General features: G+C 35.3%; 1 protein-coding gene across 1 annotated transcript in view; it reads left to right on the top strand.

The window, feature by feature from the left end:
- LOC107725839 (cohesin subunit SA-1-like) overlaps positions 1-11,247 on the top strand; it is a 22,369-nt gene that overhangs the window by 7,667 nt on the left and 3,455 nt on the right. Inside the window, exons 2-28 of the mRNA XM_016535239.1 lie at positions 320-459; positions 542-659; positions 768-905; positions 993-1,089; positions 2,253-2,329; positions 2,416-2,620; positions 2,708-2,859; positions 2,949-3,022; positions 3,186-3,309; positions 3,463-3,561; positions 3,702-3,781; positions 4,187-4,294; positions 4,402-4,516; positions 5,449-5,566; positions 5,662-5,765; positions 5,855-5,947; positions 6,884-6,973; positions 7,060-7,263; positions 7,379-7,449; positions 7,542-7,629; positions 8,591-8,671; positions 8,775-8,867; positions 8,996-9,170; positions 9,319-9,458; positions 9,540-9,641; positions 9,762-9,910; positions 10,063-10,191. Of these exons, the coding sequence (XP_016390725.1) occupies positions 431-459; positions 542-659; positions 768-905; positions 993-1,089; positions 2,253-2,329; positions 2,416-2,620; positions 2,708-2,859; positions 2,949-3,022; positions 3,186-3,309; positions 3,463-3,561; positions 3,702-3,781; positions 4,187-4,294; positions 4,402-4,516; positions 5,449-5,566; positions 5,662-5,765; positions 5,855-5,947; positions 6,884-6,973; positions 7,060-7,263; positions 7,379-7,449; positions 7,542-7,629; positions 8,591-8,671; positions 8,775-8,867; positions 8,996-9,170; positions 9,319-9,458; positions 9,540-9,641; positions 9,762-9,910; positions 10,063-10,191 (3,053 nt within the window). The 5' untranslated portion in view covers positions 320-430. The remainder of the gene's footprint in view (positions 1-319; positions 460-541; positions 660-767; positions 906-992; positions 1,090-2,252; positions 2,330-2,415; positions 2,621-2,707; positions 2,860-2,948; positions 3,023-3,185; positions 3,310-3,462; positions 3,562-3,701; positions 3,782-4,186; positions 4,295-4,401; positions 4,517-5,448; positions 5,567-5,661; positions 5,766-5,854; positions 5,948-6,883; positions 6,974-7,059; positions 7,264-7,378; positions 7,450-7,541; positions 7,630-8,590; positions 8,672-8,774; positions 8,868-8,995; positions 9,171-9,318; positions 9,459-9,539; positions 9,642-9,761; positions 9,911-10,062; positions 10,192-11,247) is intronic.

The following is an 11,247-nucleotide window of genomic DNA, read 5'->3' as shown; positions in this document are numbered from 1 at the left end:
TTTTTTTTTTTTTTTTTTTTTTTTTTTACAAGTACAAGCGATTAAGACAAATGTTATTTTTCTGTAATAAGTAGTCATTATGATTGCATTTTGAGTTGTTGCATCTTTTTGTGGTTTTGATCCTGGATTATAGTTTCATTGAAAATCATGCTGTCCCTAAGTGGCTATGTGATGCTACTATTTTTTAAAGCTTTTAAAATGGCAATTTTAATGTACAATTTGCTGTTCATTAAGCTTTTTGTACTGTTTTACATTTATCTGCACTTAATTATGCTTCATGTCATCCTGATCAGAGCTTCTGTTTTCTCTAAATTCTCAGGTTATGTGGTCTGAAGTATTCTGGGCCTGAACTGAGGAATCGCAAACGCATTCACGCCATTACTGGGTGATTCATCTTTAGAAGTCTCCTAGTTTTGTCAGAAGACACAACATGATCAACTCAGACTTTCCTATGTTGCAGTAAGTAAAACACTTTAAAATGATGGGCGCTAATATAAATGTGCACAAAAATGTTAATAAACATTTCCATCACACTATGCAGGGACTCGTCAAATGACGGGCAAGGCGACACTGTGAGTCTGAGCATGAGTGTTAGTGAGCTGGATGACTCTGGGGAAGGAAAGGGCAAGAAAAAGAGAGGCAGGCCTGGAAAACAAGGAGTAAGACCACTGCTGCTGAGCAGATCAACTGATTGCATTTATTTTAACCCTAAATGCATGCTGTCAGCCACTCTTCCTGATCTCTCTTTCTTTCTTTTTTTCCGCCAGGCGGCCAGTAAGAAGGCCCGAAGGTCTCCGGTTGATAAAGGCGGGAGGAGGGCGAATGGAGTGGCCCATCATAATGGAGAGGGCACAGACCCCAGCACTCTGTTTGAGGTGGTCAAACAAGGCAAAAGTGCCATGCAGGTAAAACACAACACGTGTCTTGCTGTCTGTTTCTGACTATTTGAGGTGGAATTGTGCTAAGTGACTGTTTTTTTGTTTTTTTTCTAGTCTGTCATTGATGACTGGATTGAATCTTACAAGCAAGACAGAGACCTTGCACTCCTAGATCTTATCAACTTTTTCATTCAGTGTTCTGGCTGTAAAGGTAATTTATCTAATTTATTTCTCCTCAGTTCCAAAGTTGCTTTTTTTAAAACTATGAATTATGGTCAATTGCAATCATAGGAATTAGGGTTAGGGAGAAAAAGATATTCATACATCATGATTCTTTCTCAAATGACTGTGTATCTAAGCAATTTGAAGTTAAATTACATCTATATCTAGGAACATCTATATGCACCAACATATATATTATATAACATCTATACCTTTTATATTAATAATAAGGTAATACATGTATTTACAGAGGAATCTCAATATCTAGGAACATCTATATGCACCAACATATATATTATTAAACATCTATATTAATAATAAGGTAATACATGTATTTACAGAGGAATCTCAATCAACTGATCACTTGATTCCTATGTACAGCCACAGAAAACAAGATTTGGCAACTATCCCCTTAAATCACCAAGCTCATATGCTGTTGATGGAAAAAAATTAGATGCTTTGAAAATCAGTATTAAATAAAATTGATTTAAATAGGGATAGGAATCTGCAGTTACTCTACCATTTAAAAGTTTGGGATTGGTAAGATTTTAATTTTTTTATCATTTTTAATGATGTTAAAAGAAGCATGTATTTGCTGAAAAATACAGTAAAACAGCAATATCGTCAAATATCATTGCAGTTTTTAAAATGTTCTGTTAATGTTTTAAAATGGAATTTATTCCTGTGATGGCCATTACTTCAGTCTTCGGTGTCACATGATCCTTCAGAAATCATTCTAATATGCTGATTTGGTGCTCAAGAAACATTTCTTATTATTATTATCAGTGTTTGAAAACAGTTTTACTGCTTTAAAAGTTCAAAAGAACAACTTTTATTTGATTATTTGATTTAAAATGTTCTGTTAATGTTTTAAAATGGAATTTATTCCTGTGATGGCCATTACTTCAGTCTTCGGTGTCACATGATCCTTCAGAAATCATTCTAATATGCTGATTTGGTGCTCAAGAAACATTTCTTATTATTATCAGTGTTTGAAAACAGTTTTACTGCTTTAAAAGTTCAAAAGAGCAACTTTTATTTGATTATTTGATGTGTTTTGTATCATTATAAAAGCCTTTTAATGTCCCTTTTGATCAATTTAATGCATACTTGCTGAAAAAAAGTATTAATTTATTTCACAAACAATCGCAGGCACTGTAAGGATCGAGATGTTCAGGAACATGCAGAATGCTGAAATTATCCGAAAGATGACAGAGGAGTTTGATGAGGTTTGTTGTTATTTTTGACTGTATTTTTTCCACCTGAATTCTTAAATGTTAATGAATTAATCAATTTCTCTGCTCATCAAATCCAGGACAGTGGCGACTACCCTCTCACAATGGCAGGGCCGCAGTGGAAGAAATTCCGATATAACTTTTGCGAGTTCATCATGGTTCTGATCCGTCAGTGCCAGTACAGCATCATCTATGATGAATACATGATGGACACTGTCATTTCTCTGCTCACTGGGCTCTCAGACTCACAGGTCCGAGCCTTCAGACACACCAGCACGCTGGCAGGTCAGTCATTCACCATTGACCTTCAAGTTATACCTGATACTGCAGTTGAGTTATTCATTTCAGTCATATGTCTCGTTTCTGCTGCAGCAATGAAACTGATGACAGCCCTGGTAAATGTTGCTCTGAACCTGAGCATCAATCAGGATAACACACAGAGGCAGTATGAGGCCGAACGGAATAAGGTCGCAGGGAAAAGAGCCAACGAGAAGCTGGAACTGCTGCTGGAGAAGAGGAAAGAGGTGGGATGGCTTCCTTTTCTTCCAAGTTTTGTTCTATGGTCTCATGAACACGATTTTCAATGTGTTTTCTTGTTTATTTCATCTTCTAGCTCCAAGAAAACCAAGATGAGATTGAGAACATGATGAACTCAATCTTCAAGGGAATTTTTGTTCACCGTTACAGGTGAGTGGCATACAAATAGCAGGTAGAAACCCATTTGTGAGCAATTTGTACTTTTCAATGTCAGAGTTTTTGACTTATCCTTATCCAAAAATCACAAATGACTAGAAACCAGATGTTTCATAATCCTGAGGACTTCATATTATGTTCTCTTGATTTCTTTCAGAGATGCCATAGCGGAAATCAGAGCTATTTGCATAGAAGAAATTGGCGTTTGGATGAAGTTATACAGTGATGCTTTTCTCAATGACAGTTACTTGAAGTATGTGGGATGGACGCTACATGACAGAGTAAGTGTGTATATCTCTCTGTGTGTGATAGTTATCAGTAACATAATCTAGTATATACAATTATGTATTTTTTCATGTTAAATATTGTTGATCTTTGTTGAAATTTTTTTAAATTATGTAAAATGTCAAATTAAATTATATAATCCTTTACAGCAAGGTGAAGTTCGACTCAAATGTCTGAAGGCTCTTCAGACCCTCTACACCAACAGAGAGCTATACCCCAAACTTGAGCTATTCACCAATCGATTTAAGGTGACATACATGCACAATTCTGAATACTCTATAACAGCTTTTATTATATCTCTCCATACCTTTATTACAATTTTCAAAATGTGCCTGAGTGCTGTAAGCATGAGTTTGGAAATGTTATGATGTCACTTCCTTTCTCTCAGGACCGTATTGTGTCCATGACATTGGATAAAGAGTATGATGTGGCAGTAGAGGCCATACGACTTGTCACTTTGATTCTGCAGTAAGTATTTTTCACACAGTCTTTATTTTTTTAGATTCTTTGACTCCGTGTCTGTTAAATATTTCATTTTATTTTATTTTATTATTTTTGTGTGTATATAAATATTTATATAAACACATACATTTACATACTTATATAAAAAGTTTAATATAAATTATTTATTTATTTATTAGAGAGCGTTATTAAACATTTCAAACTACAGTATGCTATGTTGTACTGTTGAGTACCTTTAAATGTAGTAGGTATTTATTGCAAAATTATATAGTAATATGATTATCATATTACAGAATATTAATTAGTCTCCTGTGTTTCTTATAAGATTTCTCTTGTGTGACTCGTTCTTCCACCTCTCACATCTTTCTACATCCTTAAATCTCTCTTTTGGTTTTTATCTTTTTCCTGTAGTGGTAGTGAGGATGCTTTGTCTAATGAAGACTGTGAGAACGTCTACCATCTAGTGTATTCGGCTCATCGTCCTGTTGCTGTGGCAGCTGGAGAGTTCCTTCATAGAAAGTGAGATGAATGAATGTGTTTTTGACAGCCACGTTTTACTCTTAAACATGATGTCAGCACATCAAACTCCTCCAATGTTTTGATCAGTTGCTTGTGTCTTGCTGCAGGTTATTTAGCAGGCATGACCCTCAGGCTGAGGAGGCTTTGGCGAAAAGACGAGGCCGAAACAGCCCTAATGGGAACCTTATAAGAATGCTAGTGCTTTTCTTCCTGGAGAGCGAGGTGAGAAAAATGAATGTATTTTTGATGGTTTTATGCACAGCCTTTATTCACCGAGCATTTATCTATTAGCTCATCCCTTTATTGAGAATGTGTTACTAACAGGGATGAGTGCCGTGAAATTTAAAATTAAAATCAAATTGGTTTAGCAAGCAGGATGCAGAATTGTTATCCAATTTGGAATTGGAGAAAGGAGAATTAAAATGGAATAAAATTCAAATAAATTCAAACTGCTGTTATGACTTGCCTATTAAAGATTTTTCACATTCACTTAACACATGGGTTATTTTTAAACATTACATTTCAATACAGTTCATAAAAAAATGTACAGTTCAAAAATTCATAATAAATATTTTAGAAAATAAATTAACGTTTTGAAATGAACTTTTCTTTTATAGACCACAATGAATCATTTATTGTCCCAGTTCTAGCTTACAGCTAATTTTATTTTGTCAGTATTTATTATTTTTTTTATACATTTTTCAATTTATATTATTATTATATACTTATATTCAGTTTTATTTTATTTTATTCGTTTATATAGGCTATTGATAATGCGATGAACATTTTTGTGGTACAAATTAAAATCCTTTTTGATGTTAATTGTTTTTTCCATTTTTTAAAAATCTGCTTGTGTTGGTTGTTTTGTCTTAATTTGCTTAATTTAACTTAATTTGAAAGATTGTAATCAGTTGAGAATCTTGTGTATCCTGCATTATTCACAGTTATCATAATTAGTCAGTTATTTAGTTGTTTTCCCTTGAAATCTTTGTATGCATGCAATCCTGTTATTCCTATTCAACTTCCTGTGGGATGTGGCCAATTCAATTAAAATTCCGCCGCCTTAAAAGACAGCCAATTCTTAGCTCCTAATATTTTCCCAACACTGGTTATTGCTGTTTATCTAACCATCATACTACCTTTTTGCATGGAAGCTTCACGAGCATGGAGCATACCTGGTGGACAGTCTATGGGACAGCTCACAGGATCTGCTGAAAGATTGGGACTGCATGGTCGAGCTCCTGCTGGAGGACCCTGTGCAGGGGGAAGAGGGTACAGCCACCCACATTTATTTCAGATCATTCTGGATGAAACTAGCATGTCTCTGTTTACTCATTAGTCCTGTCTGGTGGTGGGTTTTGTTGTAGTGTTGGGAGACCGGCATGAGGGCGCACTGATCGAGCTCATGGTCTGTACCATCAGACAGGCAGCCGAAGCTCATCCGCCTGTGGGCAGAGGAACAGGAAAGAGGGTAAGTTGTCTCGGAATCAGTCTTTACTGTAGACATATTATAGACTGTAGGTTTAAAGATTTTCTGTTGTTCTTCTGCACATCCCTCAGGTGCTCACTGCCAAAGAGAAGAAGACACAGATTGACGATAAGAACAGGCTGACTGAACACTTGATTGTTGCTCTGCCCATGCTGCTGTCAAAGGTAAAGTACCAAGGCCCAGGAATGTCAGAGTTCATAAAACAGGAGAATATCAACATAGTTTTCAAAACATGCAAAACAGAACCAGATTGCTGTTATTATAATCAAAGAAAGTTGTCTACACTTTACATAATCCACACATAATCCATTGATGGTTTTCCTTCTTCCTATTTTGTTACGACACGCTACGAGTGTGTGCATTTATTTGATAAAAAAAAAAACATAAAAACAAAAGTTCCATTTAAAACAACTGTATCCTATTGTAATATTTAAAAATGTAGTTTATTTAATAAATAAATACTCCAGTCTTAAGCGTCACCTGATCCTTTAGAAATTATTCTAATATGCTGATTTGCTGCTCAAGAAATCAGCTTTTTTTTTTTTATGAAATTAAAATGCAAGGATGCATTACACTGATTAAATGTGACAGTAAAGAAATGTATCATATTGAAAAAGATTTGTTTTATACCTGACCTGTACTATCCTCATTTATACTTGTGACTAAAATCTAGAGGGATGCATAAGCTTGTGAAGTCTACATCATCTGTTTGTCATGCATGCAAATGATCTCTTATGACTCTGCAGGCTGCGGTACTTCCTTGTTTAAGATTTCAATATAATACAGTTTCTTCCATATTATGAAAAAAAGATTTGTTTTTTTTTAAATAATTCTGTTATTTTGAACTTTCTGTTCTTCAAAGAACCCTGAAAAGTTTCCACAAAAATATTAAGCAGCTCAATGTTTTTTTTAACATTTGATAATAAGAAATATTACTTGAGCACCAAATATAAATATACATCTACATACATAAATGCAAAAACATTCTCAACTAATACTTCAAAGCCAGCTTGTGATGGCAGAAAGACGCTAAAACAAATTTCTGTAACTTTGAATGTTACAGAAAATATGCTTCACATTTGTTTTGTTTTTGCCTTTAGTACCAGGCTGATGCTGAAAAGGTGGCGAACCTCCTTCAGATCCCTCAGTACTTTGATCTTGAAGTCTACAGCTCAGGACGAATGGAAAAGGTTTGTTGGAGTTCTTACTACTGTGACATAAAAATCTAGGCCGACACATTGTTTAGTTGTTTTCTGATATTTATTCCTGTGTCTAGCATCTGGACGCCCTGCTGAAGCAGATCCGGGTGGTGGTGGAGAAGCACGCTGAGATGGAGGTTCTGGAAGCGTGTAGCAAGACTTACAGCATCTTGTGCAGTGAAGAATACACCATCATGAACCGCGTGGACATCGCTCGCAGCCAACTCATCGACGAGCTCATGGACAGATTCGCTCACTCAGTAGAAGACCTGCTGCAGGAGGTGAAAGAGCAGCTTCATTTCAGTGCTTTTCATCTCATGTACTGTATTAATATTAGTGACTGGCCTTTATGCATTTGATATGAAATTCTGTCTTTGTTCATGTTCTTATTTCTAGGGCGACGAAGCAGATGATGATGACATTTATAACGTTCTTTCAACGCTAAAAAAGCTCACTGCGTTCCATAAGTAAGAGACCAATTCCCTCTGATTTTTGTCTTGGAAATGCAGAATTTGTTTCTGTCTACAGAACATTGAGGTTTGTTTTGTATGCTTTCCAGTGCACATGACCTTACAAAGTGGGACCTTTTCAAAAATTGTTATCGATTGTTGAAGATGGGGATCGAACAGGGCTCCATGCCAGAGCAGGTAAACGTGTTAACCGATGAAAATGGATGGCGATCGACAGAATTCTAATGATCTAACTTAGTAACATGAAATAAATTGGCATAAAACACAAACTCACATATACAAACATATACAAATACAAAACAGTAGCTGAATTGCATCATTTTAAACTAAAACGTTTGGGGATAGGAAGTTTGTACAGAATTCTAATGATCTAACTTAGTAACATGAAATAAATTGGCATAAAACACAAACTCACATATACAAACAAATACAAAACAGTAGCTGAATTGCATCATTTTAAACTAAAACGTTTGGGGATAGGAAGTTTGTTTTTTTGTTTTTTAAAGAAATTCATTCTTTTATTCGGCAAGGATGCATAAATTGACCAAAAGTGACGGTTATAATGTTTTATTTTAAATAAATGCTTTTCTTTTGAACTTGCTATTCATTAAAGAATCCCGAAAAAAAAAATGCTTGATGGTTTCCAAAAAATATTTAAATAGCATAACAGATTTTAACATTGATAATAATAAGAAATGTTTCTTGAGCATTAAATCTGCATATTAAGATGATTTTTTTTTTAAAGCTTATTTGACAGTGAAAACTGGAGTAATTGCTGCTAAAAAATAAGCGTTTGGCATTATAGGAATATATTACATTTAAATTATATTCGAATAATAATATTTTACAATATTATTGATTTTCTTTAATAATAAATAATAAATGCATAAGAACCTATTAAATGCATCTTTGGTGAACACACGAGAAAAAAAATTAATGTTTCCGACCCCATAGTTTTTAAATGTAGTGTTGTACAAAACAAAAATAAAAGCTTGGCAAACTATTAAATATCAAAAAAAGACACATTGATAACATAAGAACTTTTATATACATCATAATGTCAGATGCTGTAACATGTTAGCCTTTTGTAACTCAGTGCATTAAATGATGAATCTATATTCTCTTGTCTTGTGGTCAGATCGCTGTCCAAGCTCTGCAGTGCTCTCATTACTCCATCCTGTGGCAACTGGTGAAAATTACTGAAGGATGTCCATCAAAGGTGCAGTAGACCCCATAGTACAGTTGCCAAGTACATTAGCCTGATTTATCGATGTTCTCTGAGAATTATGTGACATAGACGTTCATATGCGTTTCCTGGGCAGGATGATCTTGTGGCATTAAGAAGAGTGGTGAAGTCATTTCTTGCGGTTTGCCAACAGTGCCTGTCTAATGTGAACACTCCAGTCAAAGAGCAGGTGAGTGGAGGCATTTTAGTGACCTTTTGCTGGTGTTCTTTAATTATAGTCTTAAAAAGAGTGACTCATAGTGCACATTGTAACATTCACTTATGAAATTTAAGAGTTTGTCTGTTTTATCTCCACAGGCCTTCATGTTGCTATGTGACCTGCTGATGATTTTCAGTCACCAGTTGGTCTCAGGCGGCCGAGAAGCTCTGCAGCCGCTGGTCTTCAATCCAGACAGCACTCTGCAGAATGAACTGCTCAACTTTGTCCTGGATCACGTGTTTATCGACCAGGATGATGAAAATCAGAGCATGGGTGCGTGTGTGTTCTGATGCACTTGGACTTTTGTGATCAGAGCTATCCTGAGAATTTATTTCTAGAGCATATAGAAAATACTTTTCTATCAAGACTTAAACAGACTCTACCTTAAATTTTTCACTTAAAGTTGGGCTTTTTCTTTCAGAGGGTGATGAAGAGGATGAAGCTAATAAGATTGAGGCCCTTCATAAGAGGAGGAATCTGTTGGCCGCCTTCAGCAAACTAATCATCTACGACATTGTGGACATGCCTGCTGCTGCTGACATCTTCAAACAATATATGAAGGTATGAAAACCTGATCAATTTAAGCCACAGAGATCTATTATGGTTCAAATGTGATTCAAATGACTGGTGTTCGTTTTTCAGTATTACAATGACTATGGAGACATCATCAAAGAAACCTTGAGTAAGACCAGACAGATGGACAAGATCCAATGTGCAAAGACCCTTATCCTCAGCTTGCAGCAGGTATGAGATGTAATTTTTAGGATTAGATAATTTTCACAGTCAGTTATGGATTTTGAATCTGGTACAACTTTCCTCCCTAATGCTTTAAATGTTCGATTTGGACACTTTCCCTGTCTGCAGCTCTTCAATGAGCTGATCCAGGACCAAGGACCCAACCTGGACCGAACGTCCTCACATGTCAGTGGCATTAAGGAATTGGCCCGTCGCTTTGCACTCACATTTGGGCTGGACCAGATCAAAACCAGAGAGGCCGTTGCCACACTGCACAAGTAAGAAACTTGGCTTGCTTCATCTATACTACACCGTTTCTATCTAAAGAATTAAAAGCAATTATTGGCAGAACCAGAACTGACTTTAATAACCTAACTCTAGATGTTTAATGTGAATGTTTGCATGAACTGATTTTATATAACAAACATAGGGATGGGATTGAGTTCGCCTTCAAGGTCCCGAATCCAAAAGGACCAGAGTACCCACCACCGAACCTGGCCTTCCTGGAGGTGCTCTGTGAGTTCTCCTCCAAACTCCTACGACAAGACAAAAAGACTGTGTAAGTGCATAAAACGCTTTGTGACTGTTTTACGTGTGTATATTTTGTGCAGTAGCTATAAAAAAATGTGAACACCCCTATTAAAGGGGTAGTTCATCCAAAAATGAAAACCGTCATCATTTACTCGCCCTCATGTCATTCCAAACCTGAATGACTTACTTTCTTCTGTTCAACATAAATTAACATATTATAAATATTTAAAAATATTTTTTGTCCATACAATGTAAACGGGAACCAAAATAGTATAGCTCCTAGCATTCTTCAAAATACCTTATTTTGTGCTCAACAGAAAAAAGAAAGCCATTTGGTGGACATACCACTTCAAGTCATTATTATTATTGCTCATTTTTATCATTTAGAATGACAACATCATCAAAACTGTGTGTCCAGACATTTAGTTATGGCTGTAAAATTGATTAATCGTTATTAATCGCATCCAAAATAAAAAGTCTGTTTACATAATCATGGGTAATGCGTAATGACACACTTCAGACACCAGGGGGCCTCCACACCCCACAGCTCACATCCACTGTCCTGAGAGAAAACCCCAGACAGGCAGCAGATCACATCCCAGACCAAGACTCGTCGGAACCGGGCTCAGAACCAGACTACATGCACAAGTATGGCATTCGAGCCTAATAAAAACAGGCAGCTTGTTGAAGTATATATATATATATATATATATTACATAATAGAATATTTAACACGTATATAATTAATAAATAAAAAAAATGCTCATTGCTTTTATAAAAAGGCAGCAGCAATACAATTAAAAATGAACAAAAATATTTAATTATATATTATTATTGCATATTTAAAAATTATGTAATTTTATACAATAATAATAATAACTTTATTATAATTCAAATGTAATATATTTAAAAAATGTGTGTATAGTATTTTTGTTTATCATCAATAAATAGTATTAAATATATTTAATTATATGTGACCCTGTACCACAAAACCAGTCATAAGGGTCAATTTTTTGAAATTGAGATTTATACATCATCCGAAAGTTGAATAAATAAGCTTTCCATTGATGTATGGATTGAGGGT

This window comes from Sinocyclocheilus rhinocerous, unplaced genomic scaffold (assembly GCF_001515625.1).
Source record: "Sinocyclocheilus rhinocerous isolate Xijiao unplaced genomic scaffold, SAMN03320098_v1.1 scaffold1508, whole genome shotgun sequence".
NCBI lineage: Eukaryota > Metazoa > Chordata > Actinopteri > Cypriniformes > Cyprinidae > Sinocyclocheilus > Sinocyclocheilus rhinocerous.
This window is presented reverse-complemented; position numbering and strand designations above follow the sequence as displayed.